This window comes from Microtus oregoni, unplaced genomic scaffold (genome assembly GCF_018167655.1).
Source record: "Microtus oregoni isolate MIOR12 unplaced genomic scaffold, Mior012 000013F_ref0000133, whole genome shotgun sequence".
Taxonomy (NCBI): domain Eukaryota; kingdom Metazoa; phylum Chordata; class Mammalia; order Rodentia; family Cricetidae; genus Microtus; species Microtus oregoni.
Window position 1 is genome coordinate 4,266,830 of NW_024543072.1, and position 24,090 is coordinate 4,290,919.

Here is a 24,090-nt window from a genome sequence, read left to right on the forward strand (position 1 = left end):
ACAAACACAGAAATGGTTAATCTCCCATGAAAATGAGGCTTTATCTATTTTCCACTTCATCCATGCGGCCTTTAAGTGATAGAATTCTCTTCCTATGTGTTATGTCTGACTTTGCAAACGTATCTAAAATTAAAAGCTTTCACACACACACGCACGCACACACACACACACACACACACACACACACACACACACACACAGAGAGAGAGAGAGAGAGAGAGAGAGAGAGAGAGAGCTATACACATACACATTAAGACTGACTGGGTGGAGCTTAGAACGGCTCGGAGGTTGCAATAATTAAATGGAATTTATTCTGTCGTGCAATTACCAACATTTCAGTTTTGGTATTTTCTCAGATAACTTAAAGGCTTGTGATCATTGATACTCATGGCTTTGAAAAGAGCATTGAAATAAACTTCTAAGCCCTCTCCAGTTTTTGATCTCTGCTCCATTCATTAGACTCCATAAAGAACACAGAACCAGTTTGCTACAGTAGTTAGCATCTACCTTGTCATGTGACAACTGCAATTATCTTTTTTGGCGATGAATGTGATCTTTGCAGTGATTACCTTTTAAAAATTTTTCTTAGCCAATTAAATAAAATTCAGTGACATTTCAAAGACTGTTAATCACAACCAAATGCTCGAAATGTCAGGATGCATTGAAAGTTTTGCTGCTAACTGATGAATCAGGGAGCTAATTGTGGTTCATCACCAGGCCCTTGTCATTGCTATTATTATGGAAAACACTTTCCTCACGCTCCCTAGTCAATGAAAAAAAAATTCTAGACAAATATGAAGAGAAGAGATATTACTCATCAAAGCATTTGAATTCAAATGCAGTCCTCAAAATCCTCCAACTCTGCAATGCTTCAGATGGTATGCAAGGGTACCCTGCCTGTGAGGAAAGGGCTGGCTCCTGGGGGGTCCTGACTTCCAAGCCACAGGACTTGGAAAACTTCCTTTCTCTCCCTTTCTTTCTTTTTGTTGGGAGTGTTTCTTCCAGAATGCGTTTGAATGAGTTTCATGGTTAGTCCCAGTCCCTGGTCCCTGAAGTCTCTATGACCTGAAGCAGGAATGGCTTTCATTTGGAGGCTTGCTATGGGCTTTTTAAAGACTGGGAGGACTGTGTAGAATGTGGGCTGCTTACCCATTGCCCCAGCAATGGCTTTGTTTTCTTACTGAAGTAAGGAAGAAAGACAATACCCTGAGAGAATCTTAGTGATGTCTCAGTAGGGAGGACAAGGTAGTTATTACTCACGGACTGGGAGGTTGTAAGAAGCACCATTGGTTGACCAATGGTGAGAGCCTGGTGGCAAATAATGGCATCGTAGCAGGAGCGTATGCAAGAATGAGAGGTCCTTGTCTTGGATCAGGAAGTCAGAGACACTGAAGGCCATGCTCACTCTTATTACTTGCTTTCTCAAGAACTGTCTTGGTCCCTTTGGAGGGCAGCCATCTCAGCGATAAAGAGACCTTCCACTTGGCAATGCCTCTCACATATCTGTACCACTTGTTCACATAGCTACATAAGAGGTCACACCCCCAAAACAAGGATAATTGGAGGACATTCTCAGATCATGACAGTCACTAGCTGCTCAGGAACCTCCCTATCCTTACTGAAAAGCTAGAGTATAGACTGTAAACGGAGACTCCTTGTTCATTTCTCAGCTGCCCAGACCCAAATAATGACACAGAAACTGTATTAATTACATCACTGTTCTGGTGATGATTCTAGCATATTTCCAGCTAGCCCTCACATCTTTTTTTTTTTTTTGCATTTTATTTATTTATTTATTTATTAAAGATTTCTGCCTCCTCCCTGCCACACCGCCTCCCATTTCCCTCCCCCTCCCCCAATCAAGTCCCCCTCCCTCACCAGCCCGAAGAGCAATCAGGGTTCCCTGCCCTGTGGGAAGCCCAAGGACCACCCACCTCCATCTAGGTCTAGTAAGATGAGCATCCAAACTGCCTAGGCTCCCACAAAGCCAGTACGTGCAGTAGGATCAAAACCCATTGCCATTGTTCTTGAGTTCTCAGTAGTCCTCACTGTCCGCTATGTTCAGCAAGTCCGGTTTTATCCCAGGCTTTTTCAGACCCAGGCCAGCTGGCCTTGGTGAGTTCCCAATAGAACATCCCCATTGTCTCAGTGTGTGGGTGCACCCCTCGTGGTCCTGAGTTCCTTGCTCGGGCTCCCTCTCCTTCTGCTCCTGATTTGGACCTTGAGATTTCTGTCCAGTGCTCCAATGTGGGTCTCTGTCTCTGTTTCCATTCATTGCCTGATGAAGGTTAATATTCAGGAGGATGCCTATATGTTTTTCTTTGGGTTCACCTTCTTATTTAGCTTCTCTAGGATCACAAATTGTAGGCTCAATGTCCTTTATTTATGGCTAGCAACCAAATATGAATGAATACATCCCATGTTCCTCTTTTTGGGTCTGACTTACCTCACTCAGGATAGCTCTATTCTTTCCTGTTATAGGCCCAAGCAGCTTCTTTATTCATTACCCAATAAAAGCAACACTTATACAGAAGGACTTCCCACATAACAGATTGTGCCAGTGCAGATGGTAGCTGGGGCTGGCCTGCCTGTGTTCACGTATCAGCTTTGGACAGTAGCCATTTCTCCTTTGGCTGATGTCTCTGAGCCTCAACCTTCCTGCCTATGAAAGGAAGAAAGAAAGATAAGCATAGTTTCAACCTCCAAGACTAATAAATATTCGGTACGTTTAAGCTCCTATCCTAGCACACAATAAACATTTAACCTCTGTTATAACAACCATGTCAGGATGTTATTCCCATGATACAAATGAAGAAATGGATGACCTGGAAAAGGAACATCTCAGTCATGCATCTGGAACTAGATTAGAATTGAGGACTTTACAGTGTATCATGACTTTCCATGTGTGGTGGTTGGCTTGCTCTGTCCTAAAAAGGCCTCAGAGTAATTCCATCTATCCATCCATCTATCCATTGTCCGTCCGTCCGTCCATCCATCTATTCAATTATCTATGGTGAACATATCAGATTTTTAATTACATAAAGACTAGACATTAATATCTTCAATTTGAATGTCTTATTTGTTCCCTTGGCCACCATTGACCAACCAGCAAGGCTAAGAGTATCCTTCAATCTCTCCCAGTGCTGTGGCCAATACATTTAATACATTCTTTTCTGGGGTGCCCTTCTTCCTCTAGGGAAAGGCTAGCAAAGTTATTTTCCACTGAGCCTCAATTCAGTCTCCATCCCTTCACACCCCCACTCACCCACAAGATGGATTTTGTCATTGCTGTTGAGACAGGATCTTAAAGAAGAAAGAAAAAGAAAGGGAAAAAAATCACATTCTTTGTGAAGTCTTCCTTGAGAGCAGTTTATAAAACTCCTCACTTCCTGACTCCCTTCTCTGCTTCCTCCTTTGTAGAATCATCATCATCATCAGACATATAGAATAGTTTTTCTATGCCTTTTCAAAGAGAATACAAAATTAAGGGAAGGAAGTGAGCTGGGCATATTTCATCCCCAGCAACACTCACTCATGTTAGCAAGTGGATAAACAGTGGTCATAGTAGACGGAGAATTTTCTTCTGAAGGTTAAAGACTGTTCTGTATGTCAGTGCCTCAGCAGTGTTATGGAATTGTGGGATTTTTAAAGACTTGGTGCTATTTTGACTTGCATCATTAATAATGTTCATTACAGATTTTTTTTTCTTTACCTCCTCTTCATAGGAAGGGTGCACAATCTGGTAATTATGTCTGCTCACCTGCAGCTACTACCCAGAAATGCATGGAGCTGTGTGTGTGTGTGTGTGTGTGTGTGTGTGTGTGTGTGTGTGTGTGCCTGTGTGTGTGTGGTGTGTGGCCTGGCACATTTACAACAAGAAATGCTCTACCACCAAGCCGTGTCTCAGGCACCCACCCCCTAGCCCCCCTTTATTTGATTTTTGTTTTGTTTTATTTGTTTGTTTTGGGAATGGAGACTTAACCCAGGCTTGCCTGGAAACATAGACCAGGATGACCTTGAACTTGTAGCAATCCTGCTGCCCTTCAATTTCCCTAGTGCTGGAATTTCAAGCATATGCCCCATCCCTAGCTAAGAGTAGAAGCTGCAGTTGGGATCTGCACACTGGTAAGTGCAATCTGGGGTTTTCAGCACGCCACACATGCTAGCAAGCGATTACAAATCCTTTACACTAAAACATACATTTTAAGTTCAGTGTTCAAAATGAGTACTTAACCTTGGGGTGTGACTTATCATTTTCCTAGCTTCCGTCTTATCTGAAACTTGTTTTGATTTTTAACATATAAATGTTCTGTACCTACTCGACTCCCTCAGATCAGCCTCATTAAGATTTTGACAGCTATGTTGCCTCTCTCAGAACCCATTGCCCTTACAGTGTACTCTGTGAGCGCCTTTGCCAGCTCTCCAGTGCCTTGTGTTCAGGGATGAAGGTAGAACTTGCAGGCCAGAAAACTTAGGTAGCTTGCAGGCATGTGTTTTAGAACCCCTTCCAAACACACACACACACACACACACACACACACACACACACACACAGAGCCTTGGTCTACAGTAGTTCCAATTTCTGCAGTTAGTTGCTGTTAGTTTGAACCCACGTGGGTTGTATTGGTGGCACGCATTGAGCTCTTGGATTTCGAGGACCACATGCCATGGAGGTCTTGTGCATACACAGACTCTCTGACATGTGTCTCATTTTCATATTTCTTTCCACAGTTCAACCACACAGGACAAGGAAGCATTTGCAGCCAGGCCATCATGCTCATAACTGATGGGGCCGTGGACACCTATGATACCATCTTTGCAAAATACAACTGGCCAGACCGAAAGGTGAGTTGGTGCTTATGCCGTCTGTGTAGTGGTGGCCATGATCAGTCTTCATTGAAACCTTCAGATTGTCCTTGTAGACTTTAATGATCTATGGCTTCCCAGTCTATGTTTGTGGCTTAGCCAGAATCAAATACCATGACTTTGGTAGTCGTGAAATGGAAGTGTTTTTGAGAGAAGGAAGGCACCTGTGAAGATATATTTACTGTGTTGTGTAAAAAAGAAAAAAAATTCCTTGTTATGCTGCTCTTCTCTTTAATTTGTTTTCCTTGAAGCCAGAGCTACCTGGTAGGCCCCAGATTTGTAAAATGTTAAGCTTCAGAGACTGAAGACATCTCTTCAATCATGCTTGCTTCTGTGAACTTTCTTGGGCCAGTTCTAGGTAGAATCTTCTCTCTATTCTTGGACACTGTGTGCTCATCAGCTTGTCTGTCCTCTGTTCTAAGTATTTCTTAGTCCCAAGTGAAAGCAATACAATGCTTTTTAACCTTTGACCCCATATCCTAGAGCATCAATGACTGACTTTAATATTTTTGAGGAACCTAATCCTGAGGTTCCTGAAAGCTGGTAGCTAGTCTGCGTTCTCAGAAGAAAAAACTAAAATTATGACTATTTGGGCCCTATCCTGCCCTCAGATCTCTGGAAATGTGTCTTCATAACCCGCATTTTTAAACAAGGTCCACTTATGGGCTCGTGTCAACGAATTGGCAGTTGGGGATCACTGTGTCACTTTACAAGATAGGATTTTAGCTGAGGACAAAGTCGGGTAGAGCAGGCGTCACTGGGTATCTTCTTGTTCCCTGTATGATCTTGACTGTATAGAAGCAAGAGACCATCCAGACCATGTCAATCTTTCTTTCTCTGTTTTGTCTGTTTGGTTTATGAGACATGAACAAACTAAACACATTCTCAAAAAGAAGCAGAAGGTAGCCATTGCTAACTGCCCTATCCAGGGAACATGTACATTACAGGACTATGACAGGGAAAGCCTTTCCATGTTACGTTTGTCATTCATGGTCTGTATAGGTCCCTGATACACATAGGATCTTACCTTACCAATAAATCTGGTGATTAAAGCCGCATGTGTTCTGTACAGTATAGTTCCCGAAGGGATCACCTGGTGTCTAACCTTGGGAATAACCACCACCTCTGAAGGTAGAGAGACACTGACTGTGTTTGGTTTGCTGAGAATATCTAGGACTCTGCACCATGAGTCTGAGTGTGACCAGTGAGAGACACTGGGTTTAGAACTTAACCCTCAAATGAGAGGGAAGGTTCCCTCTTGGACTTAACAGAAGATTTTAGATGCTAGAATCTAAGATTTAATGGGGTGATGGTTTCCAGGCAGAGGCCATGCTTATTCCTAGTGAGTGTATAGGATGTGGAGAAGAAGGGTGAGGACATTCTGTGCTTGTAGTACACAGTGCAGTATGCGTCTGAATTAACGGGTTTGTAAGGACAGGGCTTAGTGATGGAGAGTGCCAGGTGAGAGACCTGTTATGGGATAATCTTTCTATACACTGGGATGGTGTGTTGCTGTTTTATCTTGCCTGCCTAGGACCATTCTGATTGGTTTACTAAAGAGATGAATGGCCAATAGCTAGGCAGAAGAGGATAGTTGGGGCTTCCAAAATGGATAGGAACTCTGGAAAGAAGAGAGGTGGAATTCAGCAGGCAGGGTCCGAGAAAGTGGGATGTACTATGCTGAAGAGAGGTAACGAGTCACATGGCAGACGTAGATGGATATAAACTGGTTGATTTAAGTTATAAGAGCTAGCTGGGAACAATCCTAAGCTAAGGTAGAGCTTTCATAATAATAAGTTCCCATGTCTTGGTTTGGGAGCTGGCAGTCCAGCACTAGAAAGGGAGACTAGGGCCCTGGATATTTTACAAGAAGAACAAAGTTCACAAGTGGCCTGACATTACACAGAATACTGAAGGAAAAGAAGAAGAAAGTGATGGGCCCCTGAGAAGCATTTATGGATCCTATCCATTGTGTGTGGCATGTGCTGTGCTCTATAAATCTCTTCCATTTGGAGATTGTGGAGTGAAAGCAGCTACCTGGAGTTATTGGTACTGAGACATTCTGACCTTGCTTATAGGGAGAGACAGTGGCAAAGCCAGTCTTTGGATGAAGTACAGATTTTAGCGTGCCTTCCTTTCCCCCATGAGCAGTACTGACTGTTGGGCTGGCATGTTCCCGATGCTCTGGAGCAAGGGTCCTATAAATGAATGTTAAGCAGAAGCAGAAAGGACTTCTGTAGTCAGAGGGTCTTTTATTACTAGAAATTACTAGTGCACCCCTCCCTGCCCTTCAAGCCAGTTGTGGAGAATTCCACGACATTCACATCTTCATGCATTCTCTGTTTTTATGAACTTTCTTGTGAGGGTAGAGGTGATAAATTTGCCTAGCTCCCCGGTACGATTTAGCACCTCAGTAAAGTGAGATGGCATGGAAGGTCTAAGCAGTCATCTTTCTCCATTATTCTGAACACTAGCGATTTAGTGAAGGGTTGTGTCTGACAAGCAGTAATTGGCAATCTTCAAGACTGTAAAAACAGGAAGCACCATCCAGAGAGAGAAAAAACGGTTCACAGAATGGAACACGATTCTCATAAAACAGTGGTTCTCAGGAGTAAGCAAGCCTCTGCCCTACAGGGAGGGCTGGTTCCCACACAGGGCCTGCGTGGGGCTTCTGAACTCACTATGGGGGTGGGGTCTGAGAGTAAATATTCCTAGTATTTCTCTGCCTGAAGTCAATGCTCTTGATGGGAGCCCCACACAGAAGAAATAGTTGATGGAGTGGGGTCTTCACCACTCCTGTTCTCCTTGGTCCAGTCCAATATACAGAGTGTTTCTTGCCCTAGACCCTGGAAAACCGTCCATCACTGACCAACACATACAAGGCTGAGCTCTAAACTCCATACTCCCTAGGACGTCGAAGTCCAGTCTTAATGTTGCTTCTGTTGGTGTCTTTAACCATTATTTTTTGGTGAGTATATAAAGACAGGTTCTCTATTTTGAACAATCCTGTCAGCTTGCATCGTATTGTAGCCTGGCAAAAGGTCTGACAAAGAGAACTTAGTGGCTCCCACCCCTTTAGGGCTTATGTGCTGTGTGATCACTTCACCTTCAGTGTGGGTAGTGTCGGTGACCTGTTTCTAACCAACAGAATTTCCTAGTGGTGAGGGGTATTTTTATCCCCTTCCAATTAATGTGAGCTAATCAAATGAGACTTTATCCTGGATGGGGCTTGTTTAATTGAAAACCCTTGAAGAAGGTCAGAGACCAGAGATCCTCGTTGCTGGTGTGATGAAGTAGATGGCTACTTGAGAATCCTAAGCAGATGGAACAATTGATATCTTTTAGACCCAAGGGGCCTCCAGCTAACCCCCCAAAGAAAGCTGGCCTCTCGGTTTTTCAGACACAGGAAAAGGAAACTCCTTCAATATTGTGAATAACTTCGGCAGTGAATTCTTAGCAGGCCAGGCCTTGGGATCAAAAGTCAGTCCATTCTCTACCTCACCTACAGCCTTAGAAATCAGTGCCAGCAAGCGCTCTGATTTTAGTAATTTGTTATACAGCAATAGAAAAACCAATATATAGGAAGCAAGAAGGAAGGGGAAAGGAAGGAAAAACACTTACCAGAGCTATGCTGTAAAACAACCCATATTTATTGTCATAAAATAGCAATTCATTATTTCATGGGTTTGCTAACTTACAGTGCTTGTGCTACACGTGGTGTCAGGGAGGTCAATAGCAAAGCTGCACTTGACCGGAGCTTGGCAGGTGGCCTCCAAGGCCTCCCTATATAGTATCTATTCTTTGAGGGTAGCTCTGGGTTCACCCTGAGTACATCAGTAGGACTTCTGTATAGCCTGGCATCTGGGTTTCAAGAAAGAGAAGGCAGAAGAAATGGGGGGAAAAGACTCGGGTTGCACTTATGATGGTCACATTTAAAAGCTGTTTAGTATCTACCTAGGCCCTCTTTGCTTAAGATAGCTGCATAATGAAACATCTTCGAGCATATTGCTAGAGAAAATGCATTCTTGGAGATTGACCAAGAAGCTCCGAAGGCAGCCTTGTTATTGCCTATGCAATGTGTCCCTTGCCAGCACTTATTTCCAAGAGTGGAAGTGAGGATCTGTTTAGTCATTTATGAGACACCATTTACTTTTGCTTAATACTCTCTGGTTAGTGGCTTAACACCAGCTCCAACGGATTTGGAATAAAACATGAACTCTGCAACATCAGAGGTGCTTGTTCCAGGGTCTGCTCTAAATCAATGCTGTGTACATTAAATTAGGAAAATGACTGGCTTGTCCACCATTGCATGGCTGCTCTTCTAACTTAAAGTTAGGGAATTATTTATTGTCACTTGTTAGTCCCTTGAAGTATAAAACATGGAGGGGTCCTGGTTGGACCAGTAGGAAGTGATTAATGAAATGACATGCAGAAGGGGTTGGCAGCCTCTCCCCCACAAGCTTCATTTGGCTTGATACCTGCTTTGGCAGACTGTAGTCTATGGATAACCTGCGTAATTTTAAATTAAAATAAACAAACAGAAAGGACAAGCAGAAACAATGGGTTGAGGAGATGGCTCAGCAGGGAAGAGTTTTTGCTCTATGAGCATGAGGTCCTGAGTTCAAATCTCTAGCACCTGCTTTTAAAGCAAAACAAAACAAAAACCAGGCTGGCTGCATCAGCTTGTCATGCCGGCAAAGACAGGGGGATCTCTGAGGAATAAAGCAATAGACCGGGATGCCTGATGTCCTCTTTTGGTTTCCATATGCAAATGCTCAGGAACTGCACAATACAGAACTCACAAACACACATTCACACACATACATATACACAGAAATGAATACAACTTAAAGAAAAGTAAAAATACTTCATGATGAAAAGCATAGGAAGGCCAAATTTTGCAGTCAGTAGGCAGGGATATTTTAGTGTGTGCACGCCCATTTGCTTTCACAGTGCTATGGCTGATGCCTGGGTTTGCTTGGGACCGAGACTGACTGGCCCACAGAACCTGAAATAGCTATTCCATGGTGCCTTAGGACCATGTGCCAGTGCCTGCTTTAAACAGTCTTTGGGGAAATTAGAGAAGTGTTGTGTAGTTGTGTACCATTGAAATGCCTTCTGCATGGTGTGTTACCCTTGATACTGCTGAGAAGGGCAGTGGAGGTCTGCCCGCTCCCAGGCTCCTTTCTTCTTGAATGGTCTGTACAGCCACTGTATGCTTTTCTGTGCTGGAGATCCTGCGCTAGAATGCTCAGGGCCTTCCTGCTTTTTAGCGGTGAGGTGAGTCCCCATTCTCATGACTCTTTTGGTGCTGCTTCACACCCCGGCTACCATGCTTAGGATAGCAATGCTGGAAAGGGGGGCGCAGGCCTTGAGCTAGAACCAGGATCTCAAAGGTTGAGTCTTATAACCATTACAGATGATGGCCTTGGAGTTTGACGGGTGGATACATGGCAGGAGACCATGGCTCTCAGGTCAGTGGAGTGATGGAAAGAATAGACTATAGTGATCAGATTCCCTCTTTGGCAAGATTAAGGAGACAAGGTATTCCCTTGTTGATTTGGATTGCATTAAAAGGCCATGGTCTGAGTGTTTTAGTGACAGTGACTTATATCTCACAATCTAGGAACCTGGAAGTTCACGACCAGGGGGCCAGCATGTGTGGGAAGAACTGGGTTCCAGTCTGGAAGGCTGCCATCTTGAATCCTCACATGGCAGAGGGCAGCATGAGGAGAATAATGAGCTCTCTCATGGCTGTGCCTGGGCTACACTCAGGGCTGTGCCTGTGCGTTCCGCCCTACACTCAGGGCTGTGCCTGTGCGTTCCACCCTACACTCAGGGCTGTGCCTGGGCGTTCCACCCTACACTCAGGGCTGTGCCTGTGCGTTCCACCCTACACTCAGGGCTGTGCCTGGGCTACACTCGTGTCTGTGCCTGGGTGGTTCCGCCATATACTCACAGCTGTGCCTAGGCGTTCCACACTACCCTCATGGCTGTGCCTGGGCGTTCTGCCCTACACTTAATGGCTGTGCCCTGAAGTGTCCCCTTCTGCAGCTACATGGTGTCTCCTCGACTCTGCCTACTCTTGCTCTCTATCTCTGTTTGGCTTTCCCGCCTGGCTTAACTCTGCTAAGCCATTGGCCGAAACAGCTTTATTCATCAACCAATAAAAGCAGCACATATACAGAAGGACATTCCACATCATCACACCATGAGACCATTAGTCTGGATTTCAGTACAGGGAGTGAAGAAATTAAAAAAGCTTTTAGCTTTTGTAGGGTTAAGACAGCCCCTTGAAGGGGCGGGGTTTGCCTCGGGCAAAAGCCTACAGATAAATGGGCGCGCGGGAGGCGGCTCCGGCCCTTTTCCTTCCTACCTCCTGTGCCACACGGGAACTTCGGTTCTGTAAGTTTATCATTAAAGTGTAAATATTCTTTAGTATCTGCATTGCATTTATTTACGCCGATACAAGCTTTCCCTGGACTTAAATAGAACAACATTGCTCTAAGTCCAGAAGTCTTCAACCTGAGGGCTGTGACTCCCTTGGGGATTGCTTGCCAGATATCCTGCATGTAAGATATTTACATCACAATTTATAACAATGGCAAAACTACAGCTATGAAGTAGCAACAAAATTATTTTATATTTGGGGGTCACCAAAACATGGGGAACTGTATTAAAGGGTCACAGCATTAGGAAGGTTGAGAACCATGTTACCAGGGAAGGACCAATCTATCCAGGAACTGACAAACTTCATGTTACCCTTTAGGGGTTAATATTGTACTTGGAACAGTTAAATAACATATTACCTATTAATTTACTCTTGGTGTGGGCAGAAGAACAACACAGTGCTTGTGGTAATGGGATAATGAAGCTAACTCTAATGTGTGAACTGACTTTGTGGAACCCATTCTCTATGGAGAGACACCTTGCTCCTAGGCGTGGGAGGCTTGGTCCTGCCTTAGCGAGGTGATAGGACAGATTCAGTCAACTTCCCAGGGGAGGCCTTACCCTCTCTGAGAAGGAGATGAGAGGTGGGGTGGGGGAAAGGTGGGGAAAAGGAGAAAGGGGAGGGGGAACATCTAACACCCAGGCACTGTGTTCTTCTACCCGCACCAAGAATAAGTTAATAGGTAATCTATTATTTAACTTTAGGAGTAAAATATTAACCCCTAAAGGGCAACATTGCCAGCGTGTGTGTGTGTATGTGTGTGTGTGTATGTGTGTGTGTGTATGTGTGTATGTGTGTGTGTATGTGTGTGTGTGTATGTGTGTGTGTGTGTGTGCGTGTGTGTGTGTGTATGTGTGTAATGTAGATAATGACCCATCTTTTTCTCTTGGATGTCACTAAGCAGTCCATCTTCACAGGGCTCTATGTGGAGCAACAGAAGTTGTTCTTGAATTCTCTATTTACTTCCTCTCCATCCATACCCCTGAATTCGAGTTTCCTTCAATAAATAACAAGCTTTAAATTGGTCTCTTGTGTTCTTAAATCTCATAAGATGACACTGATATACAAGGCAAATTTTTATTGAGTGCCAAGTGTCAGTTATTATTCTAAGCATTTCGCATGCCGTGGTGTGAGATGGGGACTCTACTCTTATGCCCCCCTTTTTTGCAGTGGAAACGGAGGCACTAATAGCAGTTGATGGAGTTAGTCAGTGGCACCTGTCAGGCCCTAAGCTTGGTCCTTAAGGAACATGCAGATATCTTGAGGAAGAATAAAGTGAAATCAGCACAGGTCACAGGCTCCACACTGTGTCCTGTGTCTTTGGAGAAGTGAGTCTGTCGTCTGGTTTCACTGACCCCAGATGCAGGACAGTCTGCAGGAAGGCAGGATTCGGGGTGCTGGAAAATCCAGGGCTGTAGGCAAGAGCAAAAGAGACAATTGCGAGGTCTCGGGACAAGGCTGTCTGTGTGCATAAGTGACTTCTTTCTTTGGAAAGGATGAAGGCAAGTCAGAGGCAAATGATAGTCCCCTTGTGTGTGGCTTTTGCTCTTCAGTTATCTCAAGAACAGGTTGGGAGATGGTAGGGAGCTTCCAGGTCCTTCAGGATCCTCTAAATAGGCTACAAGGATGTAGGTCAGAGTGAACACTTGTCTAGCTTGCACAAGGCCCTGCGACTAGTCCTTACACCAGAAAAGAAAAAAGACAAGAGTATCCTGGGGTTCAGGGCTCTTGAATGGTCCTCAGTGACCTGGTGGAGACCACAGGGGGTGAACCAAAGCCAGTTTTAGATGGGGTGAAGGGAAGGCTGTGATCCTAGGAGCACCCAGGGCATGCCTTCCAAGCACTGTAGACGTGCCCTTGAAGGCACCAGGATTAAAACTGATTCTCCTAGCTCTCTAAAGGATGGCACAGGGCCTTGTCCAGCAGGCCTCCTTCCTTTGCTGTAGTCCGCCTTGTCCCTGTGGTATTCAGGATGGCCAGAGGCTTAGGTCTGCCTCAGTGCCCCTGAGGAGTTTTGCAAAAGCTCAGCGTCCCTGCACCCCATCTTTCAATGAAGCCTGCATCGCTGAGGGGAGGGGGGCTTAGCTTTTGAGCAAAGACAGAGTTAGTTTTTATTGTTATATATTTTTTATTATTTCTTTTCTTTTTTGAGGTTATAATATAGTTACATCATTTCCTTCTTTCATTTCCTCTGTTTAAACCCTCCCATATGCCCTCTTTGTTCTTTTGCAGAAAATCATGGACTCTTTTGTCATTAGTTATTGACGTGTATCCCTACACACACAAGCGCACCCTGCCCCGTCTGTGTGATGTTACTATACACATAAACACAACCTGCCCCGTCTGTGTGATGTTACTACACACATAAGCACAACCTGCCCCGTCTGTGTGATGTTACTACACACATAAGCACAACCTGCCCCGTCTGTGTGATGTTACTACACACATAAGTGCAATCTGCCCCGTCTGTGTGATGTTATTGTCTGATGTGCAGGGCTGACCATTTGTAGTGGATAACCAATTGCTATGCTCCCCTCTGGGACAGACTTTGTCTTCTGCTCTCAGCATTCCTTAGTTGCCTGTAGTTTTTGTGTAGGATTGACACATTCCTACTCATTAGTGTGTTTATTGTTATTCTTTTTAAAAAATGAAAAGATGTATTTATTTATTATGTATACAGTGTTCCTCCCACATGTGTGCCTGAAGGCCAGAAGATGGCGCCAGAACTCAGTACAGATGGTTGTGAACCACCATGTGGTTGCTGGGAATTGAGCTCAGGACCTCCAGGAAAGCCATCCCTCCAGTCCCATCTGTTGCTGTTCTTGTTCAGATTATTTTTTATGAAGTCTTGTTGATGACACTTTATGGGAGTAACCTCTGACATTCCTCAGAGACACAAATCGCACAAGAAACTCTGTGTTCCTTTGGCCCTTACAATCTTGTGGTGTGTGTGTGTGTGTGTGTGTGTGTGTGTGATGTCTGTTTTGAGACACAGGTTTCTCTGTGTAGCTCTGCCTGTCCTGGAACTAGCTCTGTAAACCAGGCTGGCCTTGAACTCACAGAGATCCTCCTGCCTCTTCCTCCCAAGTCTGAAATTAAAGACATGCACCACCATTAGGTGGCCTTAGACTCTTTTGCCTCCTCTTCCTCAATGAACCCTGAGCACTGGGTGTGGGAAATGTTGCAGTTGTATCTATTGGGACAGGGTTCCACAACTCCACATGGCTTGTGGTTTTCTGTAATGGTCTCCATCTGTTGCGAAGTTTCCTTGATGCGGGTGAAGACTACACTTATCTGTGGGTATAAGGACAAGTATTTAGAATGTACTTAGAGGTGATACAGGTTTAGTAAAGTGGCAGTTGTAGGTTCTTCTCCAAGATCCAATTCACTAGCCGAGAAGTTGGTTAGGTTTCTGTTACCTGGCATGATCCCCTCTGTGGAGTGGGCCTTAAGTCCAATTGGAGAGCCGTTGGTTACCTCCAAAGGGCTAATTCTTTTAGGAACTCAGTTTTCCAATAACTCTAAGCCACTTGGAAAGACTTTTTTTTTTTATTCTCTCTTTTTCTTCCTAAATTCCAATATTCCGGTACTCCCCTGTATGGCTTTTCACCTTCCTTTGAGCAGGTGGAAAGGTGATAGGATTTTCCCACGATTATGAGCAACCCAAAGATAAGTACGTGCATGTGTGTATGTGTGCATGTGTGCATGTGTGTATGTGTGCATGTGTGTGTGTGTGAAAATAGTCCTCATGACCACCCTTACACTGTCTGTATCTGTTTCCATAGAACCTGATTGCTATGTGACCGTTACAGAAGCAATATTTGAAAGAAGGTATTCATCATGGGGTAACTGTTTACTGGGGTCCCTTGTGCCTCAGGGTATTCTAAGAGAGCTCAGGAATGTGGGTTGCTATAAACCTACAAAGGAATCACAGAAAACTGAAGCAGATCATAAATAACACTTGAAATATGATACCTTTTCTTTTCTTTTCTTTTCTTTCTTTCTTTTTTTTTTTTTTTTTGGATTTTCGAAACAGGGTTTCTCCGTAGCTTTTTTGGTTCCTGTCCTGGAACTAGCTCTTGTAGACCAGGCTGGCCTTGAACTCACAGAGATTCTCCTGCCTCTGCCTCCCGAGTGCTGGGATTAAAGACGTGCGCCACCACCGCCCGGCTTTATGATACGTTTTCTGAATGAGACAAACAGCGCTCCAAGATGAAGAATGGCATGGTGGCCATTCTTGTAGATGGGCCAGGAAGGGAAGCCTCTAGGGGGACAGAGGTAACTTAAAGACACCATGGGGTTGAGTATGCGAGAGACTGCACCGAGGGATGCATGGCTGGAGCTGGGAGGCACGGGGACTGTGTCATGTGACAGGCTGGCAGGACTGCAGAGCCTGGCACCTCTGCATTTGATGGGCACAAGAAGCTGGGATCCTTCCTTGATACAGAGGGACAGGGGCTCAGGAGGATTTTGTGCAGGGAATGCGCATGAGATTATTGTTTTGAGTTCTCTGCAACTAAGACAAAGACGAGGCTGACATGCAGTGTAGGAATTGACCTTAATTGCCAGGGTTTATCAACTTTAGTGGATGGCAGGAGTCTAGGGTGGACCCTGTTTCCCACAAATGCTTCAGAAGACTGCTATTTCTCATTGGTGTGTTGTCTCATAGTTTTTTTTGAGAGGATCCTTTCTTTATCCCTTCCCTCACCCTCTTCCACTCATTTTTTCTCCTGGACTTCTGCAGTCACCCTGTAGCCTAGGAGTTTAGGGTGAGTAAGTGTCTCTTCTGTATTCTTTCAAAGGTGATAAATCATTCAAAAAAAAAAAAAAGAAAAACTAGTAAGGACATTCATAACTCGCGGTCAGTCAGCTGAGTAACAGGAAAGGCGTTTGTCGTCACCACGGTGAGAGCGCACGTTGTCCTTCCTCACAGCTGAAGGCAGGCTTCATTGTCTCCCGGGTTCATTTTGATTCCTTCTGCTGGTATCAGACATCTGTGACTCCAGCAAGAAAAACACGACAAGACATGTTAGGAAGGGCACACACTGATGAGTGCTTGTGTCCAACCGTTGAAAGAATCCCTGAAACTCCCAGGCTCCAGGCAACTGTGTGCCCCTTTTCGGCAGCATCAGCTGCTGTGTCCCTTCCAGGGCTTGTTGGCCTTGGCTTTCAGCCAGGTGCGCTGTCTTCAGAAAGCATATGAGGGACAGTGTATATTCCCACCAGGTGACTCCGTCATCTTGCAGCAAGGGACTATCTGAGAGCCTTCACCCACTGTGCTAGGAAAGTCTTCACTCTTCTGCTTACTGTAGCTTATAGTACAATGTTCTGCCCTGCCCTGTAGGAAGCTCTCTTTTTGCAAGTCCTTATTATTATTTTTTATTTTTTTTTTAAAATAAAGTCTCACTATGTAGTCCTATCCAGCCTGGAACGCAGATTGAAAGTGTTGTTTAATAAGTTAAAAAATTTGCCCCAGATCCCAGAGTATGGACTGATTGTTATAGGACTTTAACCTCTCATATTAGACAGTAACCCATGGCCTTTGCCCTACCACTGGGGCTCCTCCAAGTCACCAAGGCATTGATAAATGGGGAGCTTGTGAGAATGGTTGCTGGGCTCTCCTGCCTGCAGGCAGAGCCCTACGATCTGGTTGCTATTTATCTGAGTGTTAGCCATAAATTGAGAGTGAAGAGGATATCAGTGATGCTGCCATGACTCAAGGAAGAGCCTCTGTCCAGTCTGGAAACATGAGAAATATCACCTGGACCAGTTGTATCTGCTGCAGAAAGAACCTAGGGGACAGGGTCTCCGAGCTCTGGCGAGGGCTCAGAGGAAGGACGTGCGAGGCTAGGTTGCGGTGTTTTGGGAAGGAGTCAGAGAAGTGCTTGGGGTTGATGGTGCCAGTGTTGGGAAATCCACTAACTATTGCTGGGGTAATAATTGTCCCCAGCCAGGGGATGCACCGTTACTGGAGAGGAAGGCATTGGGAACAAGAGCCAGTGTTGTTTCCTTTCTCTTGCTGTGATAAACACAGGAACCAAAACAGCTTAGGAGAGGGAAAGATTTATTTGTCTTAGACAGCCAGGTCATAGTCCATAACTGAGAGAAATTCTCTTACCTAGGGTTTCTATTGATGTGAAGAAACACCATGACCACAGCAACTCTTATAAGGAAAACATCTAAGCGGGGTGGCTCACTTATACTTTAGAGGTTCAGTCCATTATCATCATGGCAGGGAGCATGGCAGCACACAGGCAGACCTGGTGCTATAGCTGTAGCTGAGAGTCCTACATCTGGCAGGCAACAGGAAGTGGACTGAGACACTGAGTGATATCCTGAACATAGGAAACCTCAAAGCCTGCCCCTGCAGTGACACACTTCCTCCAACAAGGCCACACCCACTCCAACAAAGTCACACCTCCGAATATTGTCACTTCCTATGAGAAATTATGGGAACCAATTGAACTCAAGCTACCACAAATATCAGGGAAGGCCTCTTGCTGTTCGGTACAACAGTACTTCAGATTCACCTCAATGCCAAGAAATACAACATGAGCCATGGAGGAGGATGCTTGCTATCTGACTTGCAGACTGGCTTATGTTCAGCTAGTTTTTATATAGAGTCCATGACCACCTGCCTGAGGATGGTGCCATCTATGTAGGCTGGACCTTCCTGTGTTAGTTGGCATCCAAGACAATACCCACAGACCTGCCAACAGGCCAATGTCATGAGGATAATCTCTCAGTTTAGGTTTTCTTCTCAAGTGACTCCAAACTGTGCCCAATTAGCAGTAAAGCTGCCTGGGACAGCCAGAAAGAAGTGTATGGAAGGATAACTTCCTGACCTTCCTGCATTGGTCTAGCCTGCCTCTGCTGCCTGGCCGGGAACAGCAGACAAAGTAAACATCTGGTCTGTAGAGAGCTAACCCCGGCCTTTAAAGTCCTGCCTCTTTGATACTGAGACACATTCCTTTATTAGCCTGCATACCCAAGGATAGTCAAAATATGCCAAGTAAGTTCTACATTCTTTGCATACCAATGGCATCTTCTTATTTCCAAGGTATTTTTTCCTCTTTATTTTGGTTGAACTATAGACTGAGGGACTGACTTCAGTGGAATGGGGATAAGGAAATACTACCTAATGGAATAAGGTGGTGTCTGGGTGCTCACATTTTCTACATCTGGAAATCGACTCATTACCTGTACCGTGCAGTTTTTCTGGACTGACAGTTAGGGAGCCTGCATGATGCTGACCTAGACCCTCTGCTTGTGTGTGACAGTTGTGTAGCTTGAGCTTGTGAGGTTCCTAGAGGGTGATCAGGACATGTACCTGGCACCTAGCTGACTTTTGGGAACTTGTTCTCCATGCTGGATTACCTTGTCCTGCCTTTCTGTTGTGGGGGAAGAGCTTGGACCAACCTCAACTTGATACGCTATGGGAGCTGGCCCCTCGACCAATGAGATGGAGGAGGAGTGGATAGGGAGGGGAGTAGATGGGAGTGCGAGTAAAGAAGGGAGGAGAGGAGGGAGAGAAAACTGTGGTCAGTATGTAAAATAAATGAAAAGAGTTAATAAAATAAAATAAAATTTAAAAAAGAATTAAACAGGATAGTGTTCAAAAGCCTAGAAAGGGGGGCTTCCACTAACCTATACCTCCTTCATCTAGGTAGCTGGAAACTGCTAAGGCTCCCTACCTTGTGTGTTCATTGTCTCAGTCATGAGCAATTATCAACTTCTTCATAGAACCAGCCAAGGAGGAACAGGACTGAAGGGAGGGCAAGGTCCTCATCCTCCATCCTGCTGTTGGTGACATACCTGGTGTGAGGAAGGTGTAAGTTAGTCAGATCCCCCTCTGCTTGCCGTTCATACCTGCACTAAGTTACAACCAAACCCCCATCCCCTCTGGGTTTCCAGTCCATGTGCTTTGCTAGGGGAAGCATTCCTTAAGACCTGTTCTCTATCTATTAGCCAGAGAGATATTTCTTTTTAAAAATGTCCAGTTTTAGGTAAAATTGGTGTACTAACAGCATGTGACTAGTATGTACAATTGGCATATTTGGAGATTTGTATCTACTCATCTTGGCCACAGTCTTAGGCAAAACCCAAATATATGTGTCACCCCGGAACTTTGTGGCACATCCCATCTCTCCAGATATGTACAATACCATTGTCCAGCAGCTCTCTGGAACTCAGCCAGTGTGTGTGTGTGTGTGTGTGTGTGTGTGTGTGTATGTGTGTGTAGGGAGGACTCTTACCCACTACAGTATGTGTGTGGAGGTAAAATGGCAACTATTGGGAGTTGGTTCTCTCTTTCCAATTTGTGGGTTCTGAGGATTGAACTTGGGTCATCAGCCTTGGTAGCAAGCCCTCTTACCGGCTAAGCCACCTTGCCAGCCTGGGGTTCTTCCTCATAGGATTCTTCGAACAGCTCCTCCATCCCCCTCAACTCACGTCTTTCCAGCAGTATGTCTTGTTCTGCAGCCTCTGATACCCCTGATACCTTGACTCTTGTAGTTGGATCATATGAGTGAAAACTTGTAGTGTTTGTACTTCTGTGATTGGTTTAATTAGCCTGGTTTCTCCAGGGTCCATCTGCATTGTAGAAAATGAGGTAGACTCCTCTTTACGTGCATGCTACATTCTCTTTCCCCATTCCTTTCCACGTGTGTGTATGGTTGTTCTCATATTCTGGTCACTGCGAGTGGAGCTATGATATACATGGGAGGACGTCAATCATTTAGAAATCCTGATCTCAGTTCTGTTGGTTCTCTTCCCAGAAATGGGATTGCTGTCCATGGGTGGTTTTGTTTTAATTTTTAAATAACCTCCATACTATTTTCCTTAAGGAATAGCCCAGTTTACAGCCCATCACTGTACAGAGGTTCCCTTTCTTGCCAGATTTTATTATGTTTCCCCATAACAAGGATGATGGGGATTTCCTTAATTCCCATTTCCCCTGAAGCCTGCAGCCTTGAGCATGGTTTCAGACACCTGCTGGCTGTTCGTATGTCTCCTCTGGGAAAATGGCTATACAAGTCCTTTGTTCCTTTTCTTAATCAGGTTGTTTTTGTGCTTTTATTTTACTATTGAGTTTATAGGGTTCCTTGTTATTTGGGGAATTAACCCTTTGTCAGATGTGGAGTCTGGATGTGAGTTTTATATGATTTGAATTTGTCTTAGACACGATGACAAAGTATGACCAGCAAAACAACAACAACAAAACTAGATAAGTGGGACTCTACCAAACTAAACAGTGTCTGCACAGGAAATGATTAGCAGAATGAAAAGTCAGCCCACAGGATGGGGCGATCTTATGGAAACTAGAAACAGATGATCTTGATCTTCCCTCGGACTTCCATTGCTGCCTCACTCTGTTCCATGATGACCTGATTCCAGTCCTCTTGGATGTTGCCCCTCATGCCTGGTGCTCTCTGCTCCACTTGCTGCTGGCTACATTGGGACATTTGTACCCCATTGCCCCTGCTGGGCCTTTGCCTCTAGCTTCTGCACTGACCGGCGCTTCAAGTGTTCATGGTTTGTCTCCGATGTCTTCTATGATGTTCATATTGACTGCCAGCCTGAGGTCACGGTAGCCTTCATTGCGGCTTTCCTTTTATGGGTCCTGCTTTTCATTTTGTAACCAGTAGATAAGACCTTAGGAGGTGAATTGTGTTTGTTGTTCCACCTGTGAGAAGCAGAATGCTATGAAAGTAGAGCATGTCTGTTTTGTGAACAGCATGTTGCTTGACATGCTCCGTCGTCTGTCCAGGAGCATCCCTGGATGCTAGTTCAACCACTTTCAGTGCCCCGTGCAAGCATTACTTTGCTGCTTCTGGAAGGATTTTTAAGATAGACACTGATAATGTACTGCTTTGTAGCTAAAGCAACAAAGTTATACAAGAACCAACAACCAGGCAAGTTTCAGAACTGGCCTGCAAAGCCCACATCCGTAGCCTAATCTGCAGCACCTCCTGCTGTTCTGAGACTCCTGGGTGGACCAAGAGCATAGCTTGCCTAGAACTTGTCTTTGAACTCTCTTGTGAGGTAGAGGTGGGGGACTTAGGAAGTACCCAGGGACTCAATAAGAGTCTCCAACTGTCTTCAGTTCTAGAAGGTGGTGAACTAACTTTTGAGGAAGACTGCTATGGTCACAGAGCATGACCTTCCATAGAAACATCATTTTCCAACACCTTCAACTTCTCCCTAGGACTAACTGCAGTGGTGACTACTGACCAGCACCGTCATCTCCGATGTACTTACTTTCTCCAGGAGACACAACAGTTTCTGTTTGGGTTTTTTTTTTTTTTTAATTTGTTTGCTTTTTTGTTTTTTTTTTTTCTTCTAAGCTTAGAACCTGGTACAATGCCCAATACACAGTAGGTGCTTGATAAACATTTGTGAATGGAAGGAAGAATAGATGGATTTAGGTCAAGGCTTTCCACCTCTCCCTATGTACTGCTTATTAATGCTGTGTACACCAGAGGGATGATTTAGTTTTAAAACTTGATCCTAGCAGCCCAACAGGAAGGATTCTGAGTCCCTAAACCTGGCATAAGCCTTTCACAGTACAGGGTTTTAATCCCAGACGAGGCATTATTTGCTTACTTAGCTCCTCTCTCTCTCTCTCTCTCTCTCTCTCTCTCTCTCTCTGCCTCTCTCTCTCTCTCTGCCTCTCTCTCTCTCTCTGTCTCTCTCTCTCTCTCTCTCTCTCTTTCTCTTTCTCTGTCTCTCTCTTTTGTTTTTTTGGGGGGGTGAGTGGGGAGTAGACAGATCACCTTTCTTTTCTCAAAAATGAAGCTCCTTTTTTGCAGTAGATTTTTGAGAAGTCTGATAGCCTCCATAAGCCAAACCATGCATTCTGTCTTCCTACATCCAAGCATTAACCATAAGCCTCCTGATTCCAGATGATTTTGGCCACCAACTTCTTGTCCACCCAAATACCCTCATGTTGTCTATGAACAGTGGGAAGAAAATAAACTTCTGTGAGGGTGTGGGGTACTACAGCCCAGCACTTCAAGCCTGGTCCCTCTTAGACCCTCCTTGAAGCCCAGAGCCTCTCACAAGAGCCTTCCCAACCCCTTCCCAGGATCTTCAGTTTGAGTTTGGTGCATTGTTCTCTCTTCTACAAAATGAAAAAAGGTTTTGTTCTAGTCTCTTTGTTCCTCAGGGATTCCTCTGGAGGAGAAGAAACAACTGAGGGTGGTGGCTAATGGGGCCTCTTCGGGGGACTTGCATGAGCTGTATGCTAACTATCAGGCATGAATTCTGTGGCCTGACATGTCTTGTTGGAAAGCAGAGAGGCCCATGTGGAAATCGGTACTGGAATGCGAACTGAAAGTGAGATGTGGAAAGGGGATTAGTTCCATGGCCAGGAAGCCTCCTGGGGCTCCCCGCAGAGCTCTGGAGCAGATTTCCCAAGTGCCCTCTGCTTTGGGGAAGGAGGACCAGGCTGGGGGCAGGCATGTGGAGCCAGTGGCTTCAGAAGCCTGGATTTGGGGGACTTTCAACTTTTGCTTCTATGAATTTGACCCCCACAACCCATGGAAGTTCTGCAGCTTTTAAGATTTGGATTACTTCAGTTTTGCTTTCATGTGACTTATTCTGTACCTCAGTGGGATAGGATAAGATATGATGGTTTTCGAATTTCAAAGGAGGCCGGTCCAGCTCAGGACTCCAAAGGGGAGGATGTGAGCAGGAGCCAAGCAGCACTTACTGAAATGCGTTTCCTCTGCACAGTCATTATCTTCGCCTTCCAAAGCGCCACTCCTTCCTCTCCTCTCAGTATAGGAAGCAGCCCTTTAGGAACGCTTCTTATTAGATGAAAGTTCAGGCTCTCTTGAAAAAGAATTTTATAAAAATACATGAAACATTTAACAGCTCACTTCCGGACTTGAGGAAAGCACTGGTCTGTGTTGCTTCCCTCTTATAGACAGCACCCCTGAAGATGCTGTCACTGCCTCAGATGGGCCAGTGGAGGCCAAGAGCCAACAATTCAAGTACTGGTGTCATCAAGACACTGCTGCTGGTGTCAAGACAGTCCCAGGACAAAGGCCATTCAGCTTCATCCATGTTTTGTAGGTCAAAGTTGTGAACTGTGTGCTTTCATAGGCATGATTATCTCCATCTCTGTCTTCAGTAAAGCACACCCTGAACACACCTTCTCCTTTTAGCATACGTTTTCATCATACCTACCTTCTTCCCTGGGGACAATAAGGAGCTGGTGTCCTTGCTGGAGTGTATAAATGCACTCCAAAGACCCGGGAAACGGTACTGATTTCTCAGTCTTGCTGTAAAATAGGAAACTCCATAGAGGAACCAAGAGTGAGAAAGACTTATATTTGAAAAGCAGAAAAGCCGAGCTTGTTGATAAACTTCACCTTAAACTGTGTCATCTCAAACCAGTTGCTCAAGCTTTCTGACTTTGTAATCTTCAAAACAGCTTCGCTAATGCCATATCCCTCTTTGGTGCAAGGATTGACACCAGTGTATGCGGGACACAACTTTCATTCCGGCACACAGGAGGCAGAGGAAGGCAGACCCCTGTAAGTTTGAAGCCAGTCTGATCTTCAGAGAGAGAGTTCTAGGATAGACAACAAAGAAACAAAAGCAACGAAAACAAAACTATGCAGACGTTAGCACTTGGAACCAGGAGGGAAAATAGGACAAGAATCGTGAGGAAAGAGACAAATGAGGCAGGACCCCCTGAAGACCGCCACAGAATCTGAGGGTGGAGAAAGTAGAAGTGTTCAAGAGAAGCGCTTGAGAACTTTCTG

At 44.9% G+C, this 24,090-nt stretch overlaps 1 protein-coding gene across 2 annotated transcripts in view; it reads left to right on the forward strand.

Moving 5' to 3' along the window:
* Positions 1-24,090, forward strand: part of Cacna2d3 (calcium voltage-gated channel auxiliary subunit alpha2delta 3) — an 835,389-nt gene that overhangs the window by 427,171 nt on the left and 384,128 nt on the right. For both annotated transcript variants that reach the window (XM_041662952.1, XM_041662953.1), the window contains exon 11: positions 4,732-4,845. In XM_041662952.1, coding sequence (XP_041518886.1) covers positions 4,732-4,845 — 114 coding nt within the window. The remainder of the gene's footprint in view (positions 1-4,731; positions 4,846-24,090) is intronic.